The sequence below is a fragment of the Bos indicus x Bos taurus genome, chromosome 16 (assembly GCF_003369695.1).
Source record: "Bos indicus x Bos taurus breed Angus x Brahman F1 hybrid chromosome 16, Bos_hybrid_MaternalHap_v2.0, whole genome shotgun sequence".
NCBI lineage: Eukaryota > Metazoa > Chordata > Mammalia > Artiodactyla > Bovidae > Bos > Bos indicus x Bos taurus.
This window is the reverse complement of record NC_040091.1, coordinates 61,918,027-61,944,436: the sequence shown is the minus strand read 5'-3', so window position 1 is coordinate 61,944,436 and position 26,410 is coordinate 61,918,027. Positions and strand designations below refer to the sequence as shown.

The window sequence follows — 26,410 nt, the reverse complement described above, 5'->3', positions numbered from 1 at the left end:
CGACCTGAGCGACTTCACTTTGACTTTTCACTTTCATGCATTGGAGAAGGAAATAGCAACCCACTCCAGTGTTCTTGCCTGGAGAATCCCAGGGACGAGGGAGCCTGGTGGGCTGCCGTCTCTGGGATCACACAGAGTCGGACATGACTGAAGCAACTTAGCAGCAGTAGCAGCAGGAAATAAACAAAGCAGAATGACAGCATGTGAAGGAATATAGGACGAAGCTCGGAGATGAGAAAGGTACCTCCAAGTCTGGCCCTACTGGGGTGAGAAAGCTCTCAGTGACAGTAATGACACAAGAGGGGCAGTGGACACAAGGCAGGAAAGAGATCAAGCTGATGGATGTCCAGGACGCGATGCTAAAAAGCTTAGGGATGGTATGGGGAGGGAGGTGGGAGGGGGTTCAGGATGGGGAACACGTGTACACCCATGGCGGATGCATGCTGATGTACGGCAAAACCAATACAATATTGTAAAGTAAAAAAATAATAATAATAAATAAAGAAAAGAAAAAGAAAGAAAAATTTGTCCAAAGATCCTGATCAGGACAAGGTATATATAAGGAAATGATTCAATTGCATATGTGATGACAGAGGAGAGCTGGGGCAAACCTGTCACCAGGAGTCAAGTTATGATGGCTTCTCTGGTGGCTCAGAGGTTAAAGCATCTCCCTGCAATGTGGGAGACCTGGGTTCGATCCCTGGGTTGGGAAGATCCCCTGGAGAAGGAAATGGCAACCCACTCCAGTATTCTTGCCTGGAGAATCCCACGGAGAGAGGAGTCTGGTAGGCTACAGTCCACGGGGTTGCAAAGAGTCGGACACGACTGAGCTACTTCAATTTCACTATAGTGAATGCACCCATTGACAACAATCCCAATGAGGAGAGAGATGACAGAAACAGGCAGGAGGAAAGTAAGATCATGGATTGATGAAGGCATCAAACATAACAGAAATATATATATGACAGAAAGGATAATAAATTCCCCCAAATTCTCAAGCCTGTAGGTTCCTTAGAGATCATTTAATAAAATGGTCCTAAATGTGGGTCACAGGTTCCTTTGATAAAAGCTATGGACCCTTTTCCTGGGGGGGGGAAATGCTCATATATGCTAACTTACCATATGATTCTAGGTGATTCAAGACTCCCTAAAGCCCATCCATCCAATTCTTCTAGGCTGCAGCTGGGGTTGTCACAAGGAACTGGAGGTACCTTGGAGAAGATCCTGGTAGTATTCCTGACACACATCAAGGTCATTTCCTTGTAATCACATGGACCACTGACACCACTGATAGAAATAGTGATGCTGGAAACGGCATCATTTTGTAGCAAAGAATTTAATCAAACACAAAAATCAAGGAGGTAGTACCCTGCTGTGCTAAGTCACTTCAGTCATGTCTGACTCTGTGAGACTCTATGGACTGTAGCCCACCAGGCTCCTCTGTCCATGGGATTCTCCAGGCAAGAATACTGGAGTGGGTAGCCATTCCCTTCTCCAGGGGATCTTCCTGATCCAGGGATCAAACCTGCATCTCTGAAGTCTCCTGCATTGGCAGGCGGGTTCATTACCACTAGCAACACCTGGGAAGAAAAAAAGTTACCCTTTCTGGAAAATCTCTGAACTCAGTTGAAAAAAACAAACCACCCTTTTCACAAATCCCTTGATCTTTGTTTTTGTTCTTAATACACAACTAAATTTGGAGGAGATCTGCCCTTCAGAAAATCACCAAACAGGCTTTTCTTCCTCCCTCCTTTCACATAAATAAAGAGAAGATAATCTCATTGAAAAATGGGTCTGCCTCAAATAACAGGGCAGAATCATGAGTGAAATAAGGGCTGAGTCGCTGTTCGTGTGACAAATTCATTACCAAATGCCCAGGATCTACATTCCAGAAATGATGACCTGGGGGAGTTTACTCCCAGAAAATTCCTAGGGTAAAGTCCTCCTGGCAAAGACAAGACCAAACCAGTCAGGGTCAGGGGCTAGGAAAGCTACTCAGCTGTGGAGAAAGAAAGAGTTATCCCTTGGAGCAGTTTACAGAAAGGCAGGGGGATCCAGCCCTAGAATAATTCATAGAAATAAGCTATGGCAATATTATAAATTAATGCTACATCAATTAAAAATATTTTTTAAAAAAAGGAAAGAAAGGCTTTAAAATCCTTTCAATGAAATCTCTGATAAAGAAAGCAAGCTGCTACGAGGACACAACTGCCATGCTGTTTACATTCAAGAGTTCTCCTTAGGATAATACATGAGACGGAGGATACGGATGAAAGCATAGGTGCAGATGCACTCTGTTGTAACCTCAGGCAAGAATATATATGGCACGTCGGCAGGCACCCATATGGACAGATCATAAACCATAAGCCTGTGCACATCTTCTGAAAAGCTGCATAATTTCTTATTCTTTCTCTTCTCTTCCATCTCACCTCTCCAGCCCCGCAGTGCCCAGGAGCACCATCAAACTTTAATGGGCTCCCTCCTCCGCAGCACCACGGCCTGAATATAGATAAACTGCATAGGGGCCTCCAGGACTCCTCCTACTGATGCGCGGAAGGCATGGAGGAAGGTAGACAGGAAAAGGCAGCAACAGCTAGGAAGGTAGCAGACACTCTCACATATGTCATTCCATTTAATCTCCTCAACACTTCTGCAAGGCTAGTACTGCTCTCTTTGTAGAGCAGAAAATTTAGACTCAGGATGGTTACAAGCTAGCCCTGCCGTCATACTGGAAACAAGGACGAGTACCAGGCCTGGATCAATTTTTATCTGGATGGGCTTCCCACTACAACACATGATTTCTCACTGGCACTGACTGCACTTGACTGTCAAACTGTAGGTGCTACAGTAAGTCTTAAAAATCAACTGTAAGTTCAGCATCAAGTTTAGTAATACATGTGGATTCCTGCTTATAGCCTGCAAAAGTGGGGGACGTGATGGGGAATAAAAGAAAAAAGATAAAAAGTCGTATCTCCACTATAAGAACTTAATTTGGTTGATAATTATAAGAAACTGATTATAAGATTCTGATCAATACAGGAAAAAAAAGAAGGAAAAGAAACATGAAAAAGAATAAGGTCTAATGAATAGAAAATACTGCATAAATGAAAGCAAACAAATCATTTATTGTAATGTGAATGTCTGTGTTCTTTCAAAAGAGGAAGAGCAACCCCGAGTGGTGGGATGGGTTAGTGGGGGCAGGAGGGAGGCTCATGAGGGAGCGGATATATACTCATGGTTGATTCTTGATGTTGTAAGGCAGAAACCAACACAGCTCTGTAAAGCAATTATGCTCCAATTAAAAATAACAAAATAAAATAAAAAAACAAAAGAGGACAACTCAGATGTGTAATCAGAATGCAACACACACACACACACAAACACAAACCTATCGTGAGATTTTGATTGTATAAATATGAAGGGAAGGGAAGAAAATAAGATATTAGAGAGGAAATAAAATGGACTGATGTCATGGAGTAAATGTAAAACCAGAGCTGGAAAGAGAATTTTTAAAAAGAGGGTTAAGGAAATAAAAAGAAGACCATACACATCAGGCAAGCATTGCTATTACGTGTAGCCAGCTGATACTTTGCTGTATTAGGTACTATTAGGGGCAGACCGGCTTTACTATTATTAGATAAATACAGTTGTTCAACTATAATTTGAAACCCCGTATCCTAGGTAAAGAAGAGCTGTGAGTACGGATAAAATACAAAGTGATTCGGAACTCTGAAGTCCACCCAAGATTTATTACATTCTAGAAGCTAATATGACCCAGTACAAGTAGCAACAGACTGAAAATACAGGACACTGACTTCATCATGGCTATATCAAGAACTTCTGCAGGGCTCAGAGTAACTCAAGGAATGTACTTGTTAATTTTATGCTTCCCTTTCCTCATTAATAAATTAGTAAATGGCAAGAGATGCTATTTATCAAAATCTACTGAGTACAAAGCACTGTGCCAAGTGTTTGATATATATCATATCACGAAAGTATGTTAGTCACTCAGTTGTGTCTAACTCTTTGCGACCCCATGGACTGTAGCCTCTGTCCATGGAATTCTCCAGGCCAGAATACTGGAATGGGTAGCCATTCCCTTCTCCAGGGGATCTTCCTGACCCAGGGATTGAACCCAGGTCTCCTGCACTGTCGGCAGATTATTTACCATCTGAGCCACCAGGGAAGCCTGCCACATCATATCATGATGCTCATCAAATATTCATCAATATTCACAAATACCCTGAACCATTAACTTCCCAATGAGGAAACTGAGGGTCAGTTCAGTTCAGTCGCACAGTCATGTCCAACTCTTTACGACCCCATGAATCGCAGCACGCCAGGCCTCCATGTCCATCACCAACTCCTGGAGTTCACTCAAACTCATGTCCGTCGAGTCGGTGATGCCATCCAGCCATCTCATCCTCTGTCGTCCCCTTCTCCTCCTGCCCCCAATCCCTCCCAGCATCAGAATCTTTTCCAGTGAGTCAACTCTTCACATGAGGTGGCCAAAGTATTGGAGTTTCAGCTTTAGCATCATTCCTTCCAAAGAACACCCAGGACTGATCTCCTTTAGAATGGACTGGTTGGATATCCTTGCAGTCCAAGGGACTCTCAAGAGTCTTCTCCAACACCACAGTTCAAAAACTTCAATTCTTCAGCACTCAGCTTTCTTCACAGTCCAACTCTCAAATCCATACATGACCACTGGAAAAACCATAGCCTTGAGTACACGGACCTTTGTTGGCAAAGTAATGTCTCTGCTTTTGAATATGCTCTCTAGGTTGGTCATAACTGTCCTTCCAAGGAGTAAGCGTCTTTTAATTTCATGGCTGCAGTCAACATCTGCAGTGACTTTGGAGCCCAAAAAGATAAAGTCTGATACTGTTTCCACTGTTTCCCCATCTATTTCCCATGAAGTGATGAGACCGGATGCCATGATCTTAGTTTTCTGAATGCTGAGCTGGATCATGGTGGAGAGGTCTGACAGAATGTGGTCCACTGGAGAAGGGAATGGCAATCACTTCAGTATTCTTGCCTTGAGAACCCCATGAACAGTATGAAAAGGCAAAATGATAGGATACTGAAAGAGGAACTCCCCAGGTCGGTAGGTGCCCAATATGCTACTGGAGATCAGTGGAGAAATAACTCCAGAAAGAATGAAGGGATGGAGCCAAAGCAAAAACAACACTCAGTTGTGGATGTGACTGGTGATAGAAGCAAAGTCTGATGCTGTAAAGAGCAATATTGCATAGGAACCTGGAATGTTAGGTCCATGAATCAAGGCAAATTAGAAGTGGTCAAACAGGAGATGGCAAGAGTGAACATCAACATTCTAGGAATCAGCGAACTAAAATGGACTGGAATGGGTGAATTTAACTCAGATGACCATTATATCTACTACTGTGGGCAGGAATCCCTTAGAAGAAATGGAGTAGCCATCATGGTCAACAAAAGAGTCCGAAATGCAGTACTTGGATGCAATCTCAAAAATGACAGAATGATCTCTGTTCATTTCCAAGGCAAACCATTCAATATCACACTAATCCAAGCCTATGCCCCAACCAGTAACACTGAAGAAGCTGAAGTTGAATGGTTCTATGGAGACCTACAAGACCTTTTAGAACTAACATCCAAAAAAGATGTCTTTTTCATTATAGGGGACTGGAATGCAAAAGTAGGAAGTCAAGAAAACTGAGGATAACAGGTTACAAAACTTGCTCAGGGTCACAGAGCCACATTCAGACTTTACACGCAAAACAATGTAATTCCATAGCCTTTGTTCTGTCCATCCTGCCAGGCTGTGTCCTGTATTATAACATTAACTGACTTTAAAGGGCTAAATGGATAATATGTCTGAAATGATTTCAAGATTAAAGTGATAGAGAAAATCCAATAATCTATTGTTCTTTTAATCCTCTTCAATAAAAGACATCTTCCCAGTAACCAAAACCATATTCCAATGAATGGATTTTGACCTATCACAGATAAATCCCTTTACTCTTGTCAGTTAAAGTGCATCAGGAGGGAAACAAAATCAGAGTCGACAGTCACTGTGATATATACGCTAGGAAGGCAGTGCAGCATCATGGTTAAAAACCCAGCTTCTGGACATAGAGGCCAGACTTGAGGCTGCCACGAGGGAGGTGGGGTGGGGAAGGGAAGTCTTGGAGTTTGGGATCAGCAGATGCAAACCAGTATATACAGGCTAGATAAACAATCAGATGGTGCTGTATAACACAGGGAACTCTAGTCAATATCCTATGATCAACCATAATGGAACAGAAAATGAAAAAGAATATATATATTTGTAACTAAGTCACTTTGCTATACAGCAGAAATTATTGAAATCATAATTTATTTTGAAATTTATTTTAAAATTCAAAAAATTTATTAAAATCAACTATATTTCAATAAAATTTAAAAAAATAAAACAAATTCAAAAAAGCATAAGTTCTGGGATTGGGCAATTTCATTTGAATCCCTGCCCCATTGACCACTAGCAGTGTGACTGGGGAAAACTCCTGAACCAGCTAAGCCCTACTTTCCTCATCCAGTGGTAATAATAATAGTATCTACCTCATAGGGTTGTTGTGAAAACTAAAGGAGAAAACCCTTCAAAATGTTTAATGCAGTGCTTCACACTGACCATCAGCTGTTAACTAAGCCAGCACTCCTGAATAAGCAGGTAATTACAATTCTCCATCCATCCTTCCCCTCCCTGCCTCCTGACCTGGCATTGCTATGACAAGGGCCAGTGGCTGAAATGAAGGAACCCTTTTCCAGAGTTGGACATAGTGAGTATCAATAAATAAAGCTAAATAATTTGGGTAACTCCTTTCTGAAACTCATTTCATTAGGGTCTTGAACTTGAAGCCAAACCAGCCTCTTCCCTTCAAAAAAGCTCTCCTAGATCTAATGACATAACCCCCATACAGAAGGCATGTGAGAAGCTGCAGCAAGGAGCAATGTAATTGACATCCCTAAGGACCATTCAAACACTCTGGCCGCAATAATAAATCCTCCTCCAAAGACCTACAACAATCATTTATTTGCTACTGACTCCAATTTATTTGTTGTAGTCACACACAGTTCACTAGTAAATATCTGACTTCTCAACCTTTTTTGTGCAAACCTAGGACAGAAAAAACATTAGCAAGGAAGAAGCTGGTTTTCCCTTTGACACTGGCTCCTGATCCTCTGTCCTCCTGGCCACGGAGTTTGCAGTTTGCCAAATGTTAACCAGCAGTGATATCCAGGCAAACATGAACGTTTTATAAATAGCCTCAACTGGTTTCTTAAAGAGGAAAAAGCAACACAAAAATAAAATGAAATGAAACAGTCTACTTTCTTCTCATTCTTACTTTCAAAGCCTGATCAAACTAGGGGGCAAAAGTGTTAAGGGCTGCTGATACCAGCTTCTAGTAGAGGTGTCAACAGTTGCATGATTTCCCAGTGACCTTCCGTCTCTTCCTCATTTAACTCTATTACTGTCCCTCTTGCTATCCACAACTAGACCTTGTACACAGAAAGCATTTAATAAAAAGCGGATAGATGGAAAGCTGAATGGATAGAACAGATTTGCAAACTTTCCTCCTGATCAAACAGTTAAAATTATCTGTATATGGATGTTATCTCTATATCAGACTGAAAGCTCCTTGAGGGCAGATATCTTCCTATTTACCTTTTTCATCCCAATACTCAGTAAAGTGTTTTGTATATGCATAGGAAATATTCCTTGAATCGATGGGTATTATTAATAACTAGAAGAAAGTATTTATTATATACCTACCATACATCCAACAATTTACATTTTCTTTTTTAACCCTTATACTCATACAGACAATGATGAGGAAAAATGCACAAGCAATCACCAAAAAAGACTTAACTATCCAAGTTACCTGGGATCAACAGTGGAAGACAAAGAACCCAAAGGCTAACTATGGATTACCTAACCTTGGATCGAGATCTGGGTGTCCCTGGCCTGGCTTACATCTTTCCCTCTTCTAACCACTACTAGAGACTGAACCACCAACCAGAACAAAGCTGTGTCCTGATCACATTGTGCTGAGATGTCTTATGGACAGATACACACACATATATATTCTACTCCAACCAAACCATTCCATTCATGAGTGCAAGTACTTAAGGTATTTTAGACTTAAAAAAAAAAAAAAAAGGGTCCAACATTGACGATGGTCTAACAATGGTTAGACGATGATCTAACTTCCATGTCTACCTCACCTCCCGGCCAAAATCGGGTATTAGCTGCTGGCAAGTGACCTTCCACCCAGACACAAGAGTACCAGGACTACACTAGAGTTCAAGTTCTCAAAGCCCTCTCTGGGCCTCAGCCCCTTCGTCTGTAATAACGGGTCACACTGAATCATCCGTTCTTACCCTTTCAAGTGCAAGGTTCATTTTTTTAATGTCAAAAATCCCAGATTCACTTCACCCTCCCAGAGGAGTTATTTCATTAATACAGCTCCACAGCAACTCTGTTAGGTATTACTATCCATCACCACCTCCCGTCTTTTTCAGAGATGAAGACGCCGCAGCTCAAAGAAGCTGGACTATCCATCACCACCTCCCGTCTTTTCACAGAGATGAAGACGCCGAGGCTCAAAGAAGCTGGACCGCTTGCCCACAACCACAGAGCTAGTAAACAGCAGAGCAGAAACAGGAGCTCCAGTCTGCTTATCTACAGAGCCCAAACTGCTAACCAATGTGCTATACTAGCTAAAAGAGAAGCACAACACCAGTATTTAGTCCAAGTGTGTTTATATCTGATAAATTACAATGGCACCCACACACATCTTAGAAAAATGATACTGTGGTACGGAGTTGTGAGAAACACTATTCAGGAAACAGCCAATGCTGGGTGCAGCCATGAATCTGCATGTCCACTGCAATAATTCCAGGGGTCTCTTCAGGTACATTCTTTGTTCCTTTATTTAAAAACAGATTTATTGAAGTATTGTTTACATACTACAGAATTCACCCATTTTTTTTTAAGTTGGAAGATAATTGCTTTGCAATGTTGTGTTGGTTTCTGCTGCACAACAATGAAAATCAGTCATAATTATACACACACACACACACACACACACACACATATCCCCTCCCATCCCATCTCTCTAGGTGGTCACAGAGTGCCAGGCTGGGCTCCCTGTGTTATACAGCAAATTCCCGCTAGTTTTCTGTTTCATACATGAAAGTATATATATATATATACTGGAGAAGGCAATGGCACCCCACTCCAGTACTCTTGCCTGGAAAATCCCATGGACAGAGGAGCCTGGTAGGCTGCAGTCCATGGGGTCACTAAGAGTCGGACACGACTGAGCGACTTCACTTTCACTTTTCACTTTCATGCATTGGAGAAGGAAATGGCAACCCACTCCAGTGTTCTTGCCTAGAGAATCCCAGGGACGGGGGAGCCTGGTGGGCTGCCGTCTATGGGGTCGCTAAGAGTCGGACACGATTGAGCAACTTCACTTTCACTTTTTACTTTCATGCATTGGACAAGGAGATGGCAACCCACTCCAGTGTTCTTGCATGAAGAATCCCGGGGATGGGGAAGCCTGATGGGCTGCCATCTGTGGGGTCACACAGAGTTGGACACGACTGGAGCGACTTAGCAGCAGCATACCATATTTGTTTTTCTCTTTTTGACTTACTTCACTCTCTATAACAGGCTGTAGGTTCATCCACCTCCCTACAACTGACTAAAATCCATTGGTGTATTCTTAAAGTATATACATGCTTTTATTTTCTATCTGTGGTCCTAAAATGTTAATTCCTGGGTGACTTGCTAGTGCTCAGCTTTAGTTTGTTTTCAGATCAGTCACAACTGGGGGGAGTTAAAGTAATCATGGAAGTCCTCCTTTGTTTGCAGTAGAAGCTGGTCAAACTTTGAGCTATCAGATTCCCAGTAAGGAGAACCCACCTCATACGTGGATCTGTTTGCTGGAGAAGAGGGGTTGAATGTCAAAGTCATTCTGTAGACAGAGCTCTAAGAAGGTGTCTGTCGGAACTAGCATCACATGCATAAGCACATACACAAATACATCACTCTCCATGGCACCTGTCCCCAACTCACCTAGTCTTTTATTTTGAACTACAGTGAAAAATGAAAACAGAAAGGTTAGGGAGAGTAAGAGAAGAACAAAGCAAGAGCAAGGAGGAAGAAGCCAGAACATTAAAGAGCTGGCTGCACTCATGTGAAGAGAGGATGTGAATTTAAGCACTCAGTGGGGAAGCCTGGGGTAAGAAGTGAACACCTCCCACCTCGACATCAGAGCCCAGCTGAGAAGCCTCCATCTGGGTGACCTGTCTCTAGAAGAGAGAACACAGCACTTACTCAGAAAGGGAGCTGAGAGGGGAGGCCTCTGTTTCCTTTCCCGACGTGAGAAGTGGGAAGAGGATGAATTACAGAGCATTTTAAGCTCCCCCTAGAAGGGGCCCCTAGATCACAAAATGGTATATTTATGGTGGCTATTAACCAGAGTTCAACTCAGATCCAGATTCGGCATCATGATGTGTCACGGGCTAAGAGAGCAGGAGGAAGAGAAACATCTCATCAACAAGCATGTGGGTTGGCTTGATCTTTTGACTATTGTTCTATCAGAAAAATAAAAATCCTAATAATCATATAGCAATGTTCTCAGAAAAGCATTTTTTAAATAATTTCTCTGCTGAACATCAAAAATAAAAGCCCACACACTCATCAATTCTAACCCATTATTTGAATCAGTAGGAGACACTCAGAGTGTGAATCCAGAAGGCAGGACTATGTCTCTACTCCAGGCAGGGTTAACAGATCTTTAGCGTAGAACGGGTTAGATTATAAGGTCTAGAGACTGGGTTTTGGTACAGTTCCAATAGGTTAAGCAAAATTATAGTTGAGGGCCACTGTTGGATGGAGGAGGCAAGGGAGAGGGAGGGACTCTTTAAAGACATTAATTCTATCTTAACACTGAGCAGACTTGGAATCATTCAGGGAAGTTCTATTTTCTCAGCGAACATCACCCATCCCCATTCATCTTCTGCAAATATGTCGACTTCCCTGCTTCCAACCAGCCAACGGCCTCCCACTGAACATCCCTGGTGGTGCCAAGCAGACCCTGAATGATGTGGCCCCTCCACTTCTCCAACTCCCCTCAGGTTACCATCACCTTAGTCACTACAGGCTGGGCTCCACCGGCCTTCTTCTGTTCCCCAGGGCTGCCCTCTCCCACCTCCAGCCCTTCACATTTGCCCCAACCTCCACCTAAACCCTCCTCATCCTTCCCTTCCCTCTTCTCTCTGTTCCTAGAGAAAGGTTCACTCCATCTCTGGGTTTCGACACCAACTTCTTGACCTTCTTCCCCTCAGATTAGGTTAGGGTCCCAGTATAAAATCCTCCTAGCACTGTAACACGTCTTCTCTGCAACCCTGATACACCTTTAAAGTTTAATTTAGTATCTGTCTCCTCTGCTAGACAGCTAGCTCCAAGACAACAGAAACTAGACCCCCACCCAGGACTGCATCCCTCTTAGTCAGCACAACATCTGGAACGTAAGAGGCCCAAGACGAATACTGGCTGCTTCTATCCTTCCCTCCCCCAGGTCTTCTCCTGGCCCTTCCTCCTCCTATGTCTTTCCCCATAACTCAAAGTTTCAGATATGGGGGCAAGGGTAACCCTGAGTGGGAGGCCCAGGAGATAAATCCTTCTGGTTTACCCGCCCATCATCCAGAGTTTTGATCAAGACTGCACGGCAAAGATACCCTAAATCAGTTCTAGCTCAGCTTCAACTTCCCGTGGCCACGCCTGTGGTTCTGGACTAAGAATGACTCCTCCAGGACTAGTCCGGACCTAGAGGGTTGGTGGGGGAAGAGGTGAGATGTACAGAACCCCCACAGGGATGTAAACCGTGAGACATCACCACAAATGCCATCTCAAGTGTGAAACAGTCACACCTGTCACTCTGCCTTCCATTCACTGTCCCAGAGCTTGAGGCCAGGGAGAAAAGCCACGACCTTGAGCTCCTCTCCTAACCATCCTGTCACCAAGGCCCAGGCTCCTGACAGAAGAGTGGCAGCCGAGACGGGAGGAGATGAAAGGCAAGGGGGAGGACATCAGAATTCAGCCTCTCCTGTCAGCTCTCCTCAGAGAGAGAACTGGAATGGTCCTCCTGACTGGACATTCCTCCCAGGCAGAAGGGCACTCTCCTCAACCCTCCTTTCTAACGTCCAGAGCCCTCTGACTTGTGTATGTTTGTGTGCTGCGGAGAACCAGAAGACAAAGAGAATATTTTCTTAAAAAAAGAATCTGGAAAACAGCGTTGATGAGGTTAAAAATGAAGGCCTTTGTTTCCACTTTTACTTGGAATTTCTTTATTGTTGTTGATAATAACCACAGGAGGATTTGGCTAGTTCAAATAAAATTAGATACTTCTAAGAAGAAATAAGATATACCTCATATCAACTTGGAGGAAACTTCTGTCTTTGAGCAAAATGACAACTAAGGGGAAATTTTAAATCAGCCATAGTCATGGAATCTGCAATAGGTTGCGGTGAAACTTGTCTGTGTGATTGTTAGTTTAATAGAGATAAATGATGATTCTGAATGAGGCCTACAGAACTATAGTATTTGCAATGTTTTCGATTTTAAACATCTTTTTTAAAAGGCGCTCAAGGTGCTTTGCTGCTGCTGCTGCTGCTGCTGCTGCTGCTGCTAAGTCACTTCAGTCGTGTCCGACTCTGTGCGACCCCATAGACGGCAGCCCACCAGGCTCCCCTGTCCCTGGGATTCTCCAGGCAAGAACACTGGAGTGGGTTGCCATTTCCTTCTCCAATGCATGAAACTGAAAAGTGAAAGTGAAGTCGCTCAGTCGAGTCCGACTCTTAGCGACTCCATGGACTGCAGCCTACCAGGCTCCTCCATCCATGGGATTTTCCAGGCAAGAGTACTGGAGTGGGGTGCCATTGCCTTCTCCGCGAGGTGCTTTAGGTGTATTTTAACATTTATCTTCGTAACATCACTGACCTAGGGGGATAGTATTTCTCCTCACCGATTTCATATTTTGCTTCACTGTCTTTCAAAACACTCTGGCTGAGACAGCTGTGTTGTACAGGAGACACTGCATGGGGTTTAGACGGCTGATAGTATAATGCAATGAAAATGCCGACCCCTCCTTTAGTAAGTGTTTGGCCTTGAGCTCGTGACTTAGTCTCTTTGAGTTTTGGTTTCCTCATCTTAAAACAGAGATAATATCTGCCTCGCTTTGTGTTTCTATGCATAAAATGATGTATGCAAATGCTGAGATAGTGTATGAGGGCTTCCACATTTGAGATAAGACATGCAAGCTATAGGTAAAATGTGAGCCCACATCACCAGCAGCAGCATGGTCATTACTGAATTTTCTTGTTGTGAGACCTGGTGAGGTAGGCAGTGGAAGTCCTACCTTTATTTCATAATTGAGATTTCATAAAGGAAAGCTGAGATGGTTTAGGTATCACCTAGTACCATACTGAAGGACCAGAGAGGGAAGGTATACTAGGGTGAGGACCAGGACCCAAACCCCTGAATCATGTAGTCCACTATATTAAATTCTGTTTCCATATAAGTTGCACATATATTCCAGCCAAGTAATTTTTAAAAATCTGATTTATTTCTTAACACCCCAGTGGCCTGAATATAATCTGGAAGTAACAGATTCTCACTGCCACAGAGAGTGGAGTATAGCTTCAGTTGAGCCTGAATCCAGAGTTGACCAACCAGGAGCCAACTCAGCACATTCCAGCTCTAAAACCATGGACAGGTGGCTTACCTATGTGGGTCTCAGTTTTTTCTCCTGTTAAAAATAATAAACACGGAAAGCTGGACAGATTTATCATTCCCCCAGGTCTAAAATTCAGTGGCTAAGTCTTAGCAACCTCAGACTTTCTTTGTAGGTTCTCCTGAAGCCCAGCACACCCTCTTGTTCCTTCCAGCATCTGCCCTGCTCCCTTTGGCGATCTCTCTTCACTCCTCGTATCTGTTACTTTCTGATTCAGGGAAACATACACTGAACAGTACTGTTGCATCTCACATTTCACACAGACCTGTACACTACACTGACAGTAACAGACAGAAGCACACAAAAGCCCTACCCAAGGGAGGAGACGTACATCACGCACAGAATGGAAATGTAGACCCGCCCTTTAATTCTCGAGTCTCTCTTGTAAATCTGGAGAATGAACATTAATGCCATGGCCACCTCTGCGTTGTAGTCCTGCCTCAGACTTTTCACCCCCCGCTGCCCTCTTTCACACACACTCATGCACCTGCCTAAGACTGGATGCATTTAACTGCCTTCCAATGGGAGCTCCAGACCCAGGGTGGTGGTCTAGCTTAGAGAGTACCTGGTCATCGTGTCTTTCCCTCTGTTACCCTGAATGAATATAAAGCCAGAAAAATGCTCCCAAACCAAACCACCCGAGCATTCTGAGCTTCCTCCACTCCCCCTGGCTTTCCTTCCTCCTTGTTGACACCAAGACCAACTCAGGACCCCATGAGCTCTCTCCGGTTTGAGCTTCTGTCAATCTGTGGAGGTGACATGAAGCAACGCTCAGGAAAGAGAAACGAGCCCAACGGCAGCGTCATACACCAGAACATAGTAAGTAGGTACTTACATAGTAAATACCTACTCTAATCATGCAATAAATATCTGTAGAATGAATTAATGATGAGTCTCAATAGAGAAAAGGGATCAAGGGTCTATGTAATAAGAAATGATCTCCCACCCAAGGAGCAACTGCAGCTCAACCGCCTGTCAATTACTAGCTGGGACTCTCATCTGAAGTCTCCCCAAAAGAAAGTTTACATCGTCAAAGAGCAAAGAAGAGACCTCCAAAAGCTCCACGTTTTGCCTTCTGCCCATCTCCTCCCTGAATCCAAATTCCATATCCTAACTATCTTTTCCAACATGAACCCATCTGGAGGGAAATGCAATTAAGACAGAGAACTAATGTTCTGACGAAAGGAGAAGCTGCAAGCAGCAGCTGTGTTCCCCCAAAGTGGAGCTAGAAACGAACAAGGAGCCGGTGAGGAGGTGGAGGTCTTTCAGACGAGCAGCCCAACTCCACTGGGAGAGAGAACTTGAGAATCAGTCTAGCTTAGGGCTAGCGGAGCACCCCAACATCAGGATGAAGGCACCCGAGATCTCATCTGCTTCTACTGCCTCAGTTCCTTTGAGTAGCTCCTAGCCCCCATCACGTTGCCTCACTTGGCCTCAGTTTCCCCATCTCTGAAACAACAAGCTCCAATGACTCCTCCCTGTACCCAGCCCTTTCCTGCTCCCCACCCCCCACTTGCTTCACCCACTTAGAGTGAAGAGAATGAGTAAAAGACAGGTCTGTAAAAGCTCACCAGGCTCACTGGCATGGAGATGCTATATAAATCCCAAGTGCTATCATTCTAGTACCACAGAGATTTAAATTGGGCTGGGGGCCCCGAGACTGCGTTATCAACACCTCCCCCACATTCTCAGCACTGGGGAGACGGTGCTGGGGAAGGAAATCTGTGCTTTCCTCGATCTTTAACTGCTCGGGAAACGCGTGTATTAGGGCGGCCTCCTTACAGAAACCCTCTAAAAATACCTATCGATGTATATTTAGCTTCAGATAGCGTCCTCCTACCAACAGGCTCCAGGCTGAACCACTCTGCTTGTGCCACGGTGAGAAGCTGGGCACCTCCAATGGCAGCTCCCAGCTCTTCTGCGGCATCTCCTAGGGCTCTTCTCCTCCCCCTTCCCTTTTCCCTTCTTTCTTCTTCCCTCTGCACGGTGAGGCACCTCCTCCCAAACTGCAGCTCAGGGTATGGCAATGGTTCCCCCCTCTCTTTTCCATTTCCTTTACTCAAAGTGAATTCCAGGATGAAAAAAGACCTGCACGGCGTCGAGCACAGGGTTAGAACCAATCACTGTTCTAACCGGTCCCTGCTCCAAGCCTTCAGTGGGTCCCTCTGCCTCTGGCTCCACTACGAGCTCCTCCCAGCTGGCCTGAACTGGCCCCTGCTGCCCTCTCTGGGAGCGTTGCTCACTGTTCCCCTGGCCACCTTCCTGGAAGCACCCTGTGTGCTCTCTCTCAGCTTCAAGGATTTGAATTCTTGAAGGATTTGAATTTGCAAAATTCTCCTACCCAGAAAAGCTCTTCCACTTCCTTGTCTAAGTCCTATCAGCCTGCCCTGACACCCCAATTTCAATGCTCCTTGCTTCAGGAAGTCTTCCCCAGTACCCAGAGCTAGACGGGGTACCCTTCCTCTGGACCATGACACATGGTCCCCTGCTGGGGACACTCAGCCCTGCACCACCCACATGCAGCACACTGCCTGGCCCATTGTGGGTCCTCAACAATATCTCCTGAAGGATTTGAAGGAAGACAGAGGGGTGGGGACAGGTGGTCACCTGGGCCCTGGAATGATGGTCTTGGTGGAGGAAGGAGGCTCAGACACATCTGCCCACTCTTCAGAGTTAGTACTCACGTTTCTGCAGCTAACAGAATAGCCAAGAGAGGTCATCTCCCACAGAAAAGCTAGAAAAACTGATCATAAAGCATGTTCTGAGCAATAAAGATATAGACACAAATGTAATTTTTGCAATACAGGTCAATAGATGGCAGCTTTCATTACATGGCAAATGCTGGGTGAGCCAATAGTGCCCTTCTCTCCATATCCCTCCATCGGCCAATACACCTCTAGGAAGTTGGGTTGTCAGTATTCAGCTCTGACGCCACCCCTTGCACTTATCACCCAGGAAGCAATCCCAAAAGGTAACCCTGAGAGTCCAGTAAAAGGCCAAACAACAGGAAGTTCAGTATCTCTTACTCACCTAGAGACTCAGTTCCCAGTCTTCATTTCTCTAATGGAGTGATCAGGATTTGGGCAGCTAGGCTGGGTCATAGCTACCTGAGAGAGCTGCAGGTAAGGCTTGGCTTGGACCGACCAAGGGAAGGACTGGGAATAGGCGACCCCTCCATACTGACAGTCTCAGGGTGCCCCCAGCACTCTCTTTCACATCCAACCGGTGACAAGAGAATCTGGCATGGACCAAGTGATTCCATTCTACTAGCATTTATTAAGTGTCTACTCTAACCACGCACAGACATGAACAGGGTTCAAAGACACAATCCTGGCCCTCACTTTCCTATTCCTACCCATGGGTTAGGAGTGCCTCTGAGTTCTCATCCTCCCCTATCATCACCCATCTATTCTAGGGGCTGTGACCTGTTTTTAAGGCTAATCTGTAATAATGACTTCAAATAATTTAGAATTATCCAGGAGACCTAACAAATATTTAGAAATAGCATCTCTTGAATTGTTACCAATATAAGAGAGATCCAAAGTTATGTAAGGTAATAATTTGTTAAGAAAGTGAAAGTGAAGTAAAAGTATTATTCGCTCAGTCAGGTCCAACTCTTTGCAATGTCGTGGACTATAAGCCCACCAGGCTCTTCTGTCCATGGAATTCTAGGGAAGAATTCTAGAGGGGGTAGCCATTCCCTTCTCCAAAGGATCTCCCTGACCCAGGGATTAAAGCAGGGTCTCCTCCATTACAGGCAGATTCTTTACCATCTAAGCCACCATAATTTGTTAAAAGAATGGCAAATTCACTGTCTTTTAGAAGAAATGAGAATACATTAACCTTGGTATTTCTCAGTCCCAGAATTTGAGTGTTCAACAACATATAGTTTGTTAAATAAATGGGTGGATGGATGGATGAACAAGCCAACTTATGAAACAAGGTGGAACTTCTGGTTCAGTTTTTACAGATGAAACCATGAGAGTTAAGTAACGTGCCTTCTTAACCACTGAGCAGGGAGTTGGCTGTATTCCAAGCCCATGGATAGAAGTCTTAGGATGGACACAGGGGGCTCTAGTCCTCTTCAAGTCACATGTGAAGCTTCAGCTCTAGCTCCGGGACATCTGCCTGATTATACTGAGCCCATCCCACATGGCTTCAAGGGGACCGAAGAAACACCCAAGCACAGAGCTGCAGAGCCTGTGAGGTGGTGAGGTCACTGACAGCATAAGGAAATGACTGTTGACAAAGGAACTTGGAGCCAGAAAATGTGGGCTCAAGTCTGGCTCTAGCACCTCCTAGCACCCTCTCTGAACCTTGGTTGCTTCATCTATACAATGGGGATAACAAGATCCCATTTGGGGGATTATGAGGAGTCTATGAATAATGTACATAAATTACCTCTGAACCATGAATTGCCTCAGCTTACAGACCTAAGAATTCTGGAAGTTAGCAGGTCTGGGGTTCAGGCAAAAGACAGTGGCCCAGGCCCCCCAAACCCCTGTCTCTGAAAAAGGACATTGATGGTAGGTCCTTGGTTGAGCCAGCTGTCTGGCATCTCAGCTCCCTCCCTACCTCCCATCACACACTGAGAGCTGAGAAGCCGGACAGCCTCAGCCCGAGGCGATGTCCTATTCCAGCAGTGTCATTCCTCCTCCGCCGCACGGGAGGCGGATGCAGGTGATACCTGGGGCTGAGATGAGAAGTCAGAGTGGCCAGCGTGGGCTGCTCATGGGACAGGTGTCAGGAAGCCTGGAGAAGGGGTTGCACCAGTAGGGGCGACACACCAGCCCTGGGTCAAAGGACACGTTCCAACTCTGGATCTGCTGTCAAGCTGCTGGCGGTCCTGGGCTGAGCACTTACCCGCTCTGACTACTGGATGACTCTGATCTCAAATCTGATCTACCTGCTTCTCTGGGCTGGTATGACAACATACTCACTGTAGCTAAGACCCCAAGAGTTGTAGGTGCCCTGTGGTTTTACTCACCACCAAAAGAGACGAATGCTGTCAATTAAACTATATCATGCCATTATTGTAAGACGCAGGCTGTATATTTTAGACATGCACCTGCAGGAGAAAAATGCATTTTAGAAGCAATGTGACATGGTAGATGAAAGCACTGTCTGAACAGAAGACAAAATTTGATTATCCATTCCCATGGGATAGAATCACAACTCTGAGCTTGGATCTCAAGAGTGCCATGCCCCTTCCCTGGAAAGAAAGAAAGAGTACGTTCAGGAAGAACAGGGGCAAAGTCCTATTGGTTCGGATGGCCGGCAGTGGCCTTTCAGCAAAGTCTGAGGAGCTGCCAACAATGGCAGATACCGGGGCTGGTGGAAGAGAAAGCAGAGAGGACAAGTGGCTTGGCCAAGGGCTCAGCACCCATGCCCACTCGTGCGCACCCCACACAAGGGGACACAGAGGGCCTTACTGGTTACACTGATGAAGGATTCTGTTGACCTCTACAAATCTGCCCCTTCAATCATGTGGCAACCCTCATTTGAAGGCCAAGCTTATGGCTCCCACTAGCTTCTCTTGTCTTTCAATGCCAATTTCTACATCTTCCCTCACACATCCTACTTCCTAGGCCCCACCCCAGCAAGCAGAGTCTCTTCTAAAAGAACTTCAACCTGTCACAATGCCTCTTAAAATGTGACACCCAAAAGATGTACACTGGAGCATCTTTAATAATTATTCATAACAGCCAAACCCAGAAAGCAACCTAGGTCTCAGATAAGTACAAAAATGGATACAGAAGCTGAGTACATCTACTTCATAAACTGCTGATCAGTCTTTACTGCTTTTTACCAAAATATGGAGTAACATGTACTATGCCCATAATATACTGAGAAAAGGCAGCAAAATTACAAGCATTGAAAAGAGAGCTTGCTAAGCATCAAAAAGGCCGGAAGAAAATACCACAAAATAATCAGGAATTTTTCTTAGTGACTTTTTTCTTTTTTTCCATATTTTCCAAATTTTCCTTATTAAACATAGAATAGTTTGAAATGAAAATAAATGGACTAGACAAGAAATTTCAAATGGCCTCTGACACATATAAGATTTGGTGAGACTAAGAATTCACATAATTTTAACATTTAACCCACACATTACAGTAGTCTTCTTTTAAACAGATCATATTTCTAAAATGACTCAGATTCATTTAAGGCCTTTTACTGTATAGATCTTCCATGACTTATGATGAGGTTACACCCCAATAAACTCAACATAAGCTGAAAACACATTTAATACACCTAACCTAATGAACAATGGAAACAGTGAGAGACTTTTATTTACTTGAGCTCCAAAATCACTGCAGATGGTGACTGCAGCATGAAATTAAAAGACGCTTACTCCTTGGAAGAAAAGCTATAACCAACCTAGATAGCATATTATAAAGCAGAGACATTACTTTGCCAAGAAAGGTCCCTAATGAACATCAGAGCTGAGCCTAGTTACCTTGTATCTTCTTAGAACACTTGCATTAGACTACACTTAGGTAAAATCATGCAACACAAAGCTAATTTTTAAATAAGTGTTGAATATCTCATGTAATTTATTGAATACTATACTGAAAGTAAAAAACACAACAATAACCCTCATGATCTCAGGGCTGACTGGGAGCTGTATCTGCCACTGCCCAGCATCATAAGACAGTACCATCCTGCCTACGGAAAACATCAAAATTCAAAGTTCAGTTGCTACTGGAGGAATATTGCTTTTGCATCATCAGAAACTCAAAAAAACTGTAAGGTAAACCATCATAAGTTGGGGACTGTTTATATAGTATATATTATTTTAGGGACATTTAAATCATCCCCAAGCTATTAATATTAGCAAAAGTCAAAAGATAACAACTGTTGGTGAGGATGTGGAGAAAAAAGAATTCTTGTGCATTGTTGGTAGAAATGTAAATTGGCCCAGTCACTGTAGAAAATAGTACGGAAATTCCTCAGAAGAATTAAAAATAGAGCTACCATATAATCCAGTAATTTCACTTCTGGGTATTGTGTCCAGAGAAAATGAAATAGAGACATTTCATGTTCAAAGAAAATGAAATCATTACCTCAGACAGATGTCTAAGGACCCCTGTGCACTGCAGTATTATTCACAATAGCCAGATACGGACACAACCTACATTTCCATCAGTGAATGAGTGGATAAAGAAACTGTGATCCAGATATACATGCACACACACACACACGTAAGAACATTATTCAGTCTTTAAAAAGGAATTCCTGCCATTTGTAACAGCATGGATGAACCTAAAGGGCACTATGCAAAGTAAAGACAAACGCTGCACACTCTCAGTTATATTGACTATACTAATTTTTTAGAAGTGGAAGTCATAATAACAATGGAAGGAAAGGTGGTTATGAGGGACTGGGGGTAGGGGAAAGGAGAAGATATTGATCAAAGGGTAGAAACTTTCAGCTACAGATGTATACATTCTGCAGACCTAGTATTCATCATGGTAAATAATAATACCTATATTATTATATTATTACTATATGATCATATAGTAAATAATAATGTATAACATACTTGAAGTTTGCTAAAAGTGTAGTTTTCAAGTGTTCTAACCACCATAAATAAAATTACGTGAGGTGATGGATATGTTAATCAGTTTGATTGCAGTAATCATTTTACAATGTATCAAATCATCACATTGTATACCTTAAATATAGACAATTTTCATTTGTCAATCACAGTTTAATTAAATGGGGATAAAACCCACAAGACATCACCCAGGTGTACTACAGTCTACACTGTGTACTTCTGAAACACTACGCAGAAGCTGTATCTTTACACACTAAATCACACTTTAAATGCAGTAGTAGCATTTTCTTTTAGAAAAATAACCAGAAGATCCTTTTGTAAGACAACAGATGTTTTTAAACATAAAGAGTCATCTCTACTACTTATCTGTTCCCTATGCTAAGGGGCTCAATGCTCGCTAGTTTCTATTTATACATTCTAGTCTATTACACCTTCAACTTTTCCCCTTTCACTTAATCATAGTTGACATGAAGATTAAACGTATGACAATTGTGTCTGTTGCACAAGACAATGAAAAGATGCAAGTGTTTCTAAACTCTCATTCTTGTCAGATTTTACCTGCCCAAGTCCTCTGAAAAAAAAGAAAAAGGTCTTCTTTGCTCCCCTCCGTCTTTGGTCAATAGTAATGGTAGCTCATCTCTCCCCGCTCCTCACTTTTCCACCCAGCTCTTAACTTGTCCTCACAGGTTTCAACTTCTGGGCAGCGGGTAAAGGAATTTCCATGCTACACTTTTTGCAGCCACGCCCACAGAGGACCCACAGACTGCCCCCTCGCCTGCAGGTACCAAGAGCAGCCTGATACAGAGACACACGAGAAGCCACAAAAGCCTGAGGAGGCATGCTCACCAACACCAGTCCCAAGACCCATCACATATGCTGACAACAGCACCGGACCGGCCCAGTAGAGGCACACTATATTCATTTTCAAAAGCAGAATTACCAAATATTTAAATAAAAGTGCTGCCATCACATATACCACCTTAACACAACGTAATGTTACCATGTCAATTTCCAAAGGGATGTGTTATCAAACAGTTTCACATGATTCAGTTTTCCAGCTTCTCATATTATAAACATGCATAAATCTATAAATAAATAAATCTGTAAATCATTTTTTTAAATCCTCTTTTGTCAAGACACGAGTCCCAACTATCATTTCAGAGAATATACTTAAAAGAGTCTTTCCCAACCTCCTAAAGAAAACTGCACCCGATAGCATCCTTTGGCCCATTACGGGGGTTTTCCCTCATGCCAGGGCAAGCTGCTTGCTTTAGTGAAAAGACTCATTTGGAAACATGTGTTCAGCACTAGCAGAGCATAGAACGGGAAACCAGAAGCAGCAGCAGCCAGACCTTGGGTCCACAGCCTCTGTCTAATGCCATGTGCGTCTCCAGAACACTTGCACTCCCCTGCAGCTGGCTCAGCCATGGCTCAGAACCATGGGAATCTTATCCTTGAACTTCTTCCTCCTCCTCTCCTCCACAGAATTGTCTCCCCCCGCCCCCGCCACTCCCAGGTTCTTTGCACCAGCCACTTCATGACCCCACAGGCACCTCCAAGTGCAAAGAAGAGACGGGAAGAGGACTCACCCACTGAGGACCACGATGAAGTCCATGACATTCCAACCATTGCGGAGGTATGATCCCTTATGGAAGATGAACCCCAGGGCCACGATTTTGATCCCAGCTTCAAAGCAAAAGATCCCAATGAAATAGGGTTCTGTCTTCTCCTGCGGGATGAAGAACAGAGGTGTTGGTAAGAGGAGGACTGTTTCAACCAAGGCACTCCCTGCCTAGCTACCCCTCTGCTCTGACTTTTCCTGTCTCCTACAGGACACCAGGCTGCCTGTGCTGAGCCAGGCCCATGTACAGCCGGGAAGTGAGGGTGCTGCAGGACTCACAGAGTGCACAAGAGCAAGGGAAGCCAGCTGCAGAAGTGGGTGGATGTGGGGCTCACACCCAGGACCAGCTGTCTTCCCAAGGCAAATACTGATGGTGCTGGCTTTGCCTTGAAGGGGCTAGCATTCCCACAGATGGTCATCACTTATACTGGAAGCTTAAGAGTCCTTTCTCATCCATGGGTAATCAGACTGGAACCACTTACCCATTTGTTTGGATTTTAAGCATTTTCTTTGTTCTCTTTGGGAGGGGTACTTTAGACACATGGATAATTTCTTTACAGAGAATATGGACAAACATTTAGGAAGTTCAGAACCATGAAGGCACACAGGCTTTGAGCATCCTTCATGCTCTCTCCTTTACTCTCCCTTTTTCCTCTCATTCTCAAAGTCCCCCAGGAAGAAGAGAGAAGAAAGCGGACCCTGGGCCTTTCCTTTCTTCTTGCCTGGCTGCCATGTGCTGTAGACACAGAACTTCCTGGGAGCAGAAATTTAAAAGGTCAGTCCTCTTTATGAATCCCAGTGGGACTTGTCACCAACCTGTTCCTCAGCAAAGAACAAATTCACAGAAGTGTAGAGTAGGAAAAGAGAGAAGGGGGCCAGGTGATGAAGCAAAGGAGAAGGAAACCAGGGAAGAAGAGGAACAGGGGGAAAGAAAGATGAGAAGGAGAGAGGCACCTACCAGTCTGCGGGACATTGGGGTCTTGTCATCCTCAGGAAGATGTTGCTCCAGGGCCAAGACGATGCAATTGGCAATGATGGTGGCCAAGATCATGTACTCAAACGGCGTGGGAAAGGAGGAGTTAAGAAACAGAATCACCAAAGAGAGAAGGACAGCCTCCAAGATGGCTATGTACATCCATACACAAACTTCATCAACCCACATCATGCCTGTGCAGTCAGCATGATTGACAGGAGCAGACCGGAAGGCAGAACAGTGGCTGGTCCTTAGCACACGGAACTAGAACCGTTTCTGATCAGACTCTGAAGACAAAGCATGTTCTCAAGGAAAGGAAGAATGCAGTCAGTAAATAATGTATTAGACATATGGTAGACATTCCAGATTCTTAGTGATTTCACTGACATATCTGGGAATTAACCAGGACCGAAAAAGGAAGTGGGACAAAGAGAGGAAGAAACAATGATGCTGTTGCAGGCTCCATGTTCTTTATCTTCAAACCACTGATGCTCCAGCAAGGATCCAGCTGCGGCTGTTTGTGGCTGTCTCTGGCAATCACATCTGGAGTGCCCTTCTCTTGAAGCTCTGCTCAACTGAATAGAAGAAGGGCCCTTAGAAAAGGAGCCATTCTCTCCATGAGCTCCCTTTTATGTTAATATCCAGTTCAGGATAATATTTAATGGGTCCAGGAGAAACTAGCTTTGTCCCATTTTATTTTCTCCTAAGCGTCTACATCTAAAGGAAGCAGAGATACAGATCATGAGCTTGCATCCAGGGCACCGAAGTCGGGGCCTCTAGGAATCAAACTACAAATGAGAGGATAATGAATTCAGGCTTTGTTTTCTGTTGCATTTTTCTGAAGAGAGGTGAGTGGGCTCCCTGCGACTTTTAGAAAAACAGGACTGTGATTCCAGTGCCAGCATCCTGGCTCCCGCAGAAAGGTTGTGCTGTAAAACCAGGAGGAGGCGGGAGTGGGGAACTTCTAGAAAAAAGGAGAGGGAATCACCAGCTCCAGAGTCATTCTGCACATGGGATTTCATTCTATAACTACTATTGCGACAAACAGGAGTGAGCTGCTGCCGCTAGTCTTGCTGAACAACCTGTGATCTGGCAGCATCTGGAATCCAGGCGGGAGCAACAGGTAGTAAGTGCAGTGAAGTGGAGGGAGAGGAAGGGATCTTGTCTCCCTCCTACCCCCATTCAGGCTGGCTGTGCAGGACATAGGGCCCAGAGCCCTCCCTAGGTGGCACAGGAGGAGGACAAACCATAAACACGTCCCCCGATGCTTCGTCATCCCCACCAGGTTATATGTGGCTGTGAACATCCATGGTCAAAGGGCACTCACACATCCCTGACAGACGGAGGAGAGGGGGGTCCGTGCAGGATGCAACTTGCCCGCCAGTTGCTCTGGTCCTGATGCTAGAATGGTAGGTTGCAGGGGGTGAGATGGCCAGCTTGCATCCGAGCCTCCAGAACTTTTCATTTTCATTTAGCAGCACCTCCTCCCTGCCCCCATCCATCCCTGAGTCACAGCCCCAGCAGCTGGCTGTCTTCCTTTCCCACACACCCAACACTCGCCCAGGACTCATACCCTCAGGACAGTTCTGCCAGCTTCTGCTGTCCTGCAGGGCAAAGCAGCCAGATCTGAAAACGAGATGGGCCTCAGAGAACCTCAGCACCAGCCTCCTGCCTCCACACCCCACTGTGCTCACTGAAACCCACTCAGTCAGAGGAGAGAGCCTCACCGCACCACAAAGAAAGCCCCCCAGCCATCTCGCCATCCCTTCTGCTTCGGTCTCTCTGTGTACCAAGCTAGGCCCCTGAGAGCCAAACACTCTAGCAAACACACCTCAGAGATGCTCATCTCACTTAACGTGCCTACGTTCTTGTGACGAGTTCCCCCACACAGCTAGTCCACAGACAAACTGAATTCCCATAGTTTTATCTTTGCTTCTGCACTGTAATTTCACCCCAGAGTGCCCCAGACGTGAATTCATCCTGAGGTCGGGGCGCTCTACAAGGCCTAAAGGAACATCCCTCTCAAGGATGCATGTATTTGACATTTTCAAAATTTTAAGCCAAAGGATCACTGCTCTGAGTGGGCCCTTAGACATAAGACTGCAGGCAGAGGGTTTGGGTTGGGAGGATGTGGAAACAGGGTCTTCTCAGAACCTATGAATTACCAAACTCTCACTTTTAGATTCTAGCCACCTAGGCCTTGGGTGGTGCCATTTATTGAGCCCTCGTGAATTCTCAGCCATCCAGATACCTGACCAGTCACAGGAAATCTGACTTGTCAGCCTCTCTCCTGCTGTAAGCATCCTGTATGGTGATGGCCACACCTTGCTGAGGAGGCTAGCCCTGTGTCTACCACAAGGCTGATCTGTCTGCACCTGGACATTCTGGGCTAGGTGAGCTTACTGGTCTGAACAGAGAGTTCTGTGCTTAGG

The 26,410-nt window shown here is 44.6% G+C and overlaps 1 protein-coding gene across 7 annotated transcripts in view; it reads right to left on the bottom strand.

Annotated features, from left to right (window-relative positions):
* Positions 1-26,410, bottom strand: part of CACNA1E (calcium voltage-gated channel subunit alpha1 E) — a 536,699-nt gene that overhangs the window by 285,486 nt on the left and 224,803 nt on the right. For all 7 annotated transcript variants that reach the window (XM_027565502.1, XM_027565501.1, XM_027565503.1 and 4 more), the window contains exons 4-5: positions 23,964-24,069; positions 22,974-23,113 (exon numbers count right to left, since the gene is read on the bottom strand). In XM_027565502.1, the coding sequence (XP_027421303.1) occupies positions 22,974-23,113; positions 23,964-24,069 (246 nt within the window). The remainder of the gene's footprint in view (positions 1-22,973; positions 23,114-23,963; positions 24,070-26,410) is intronic.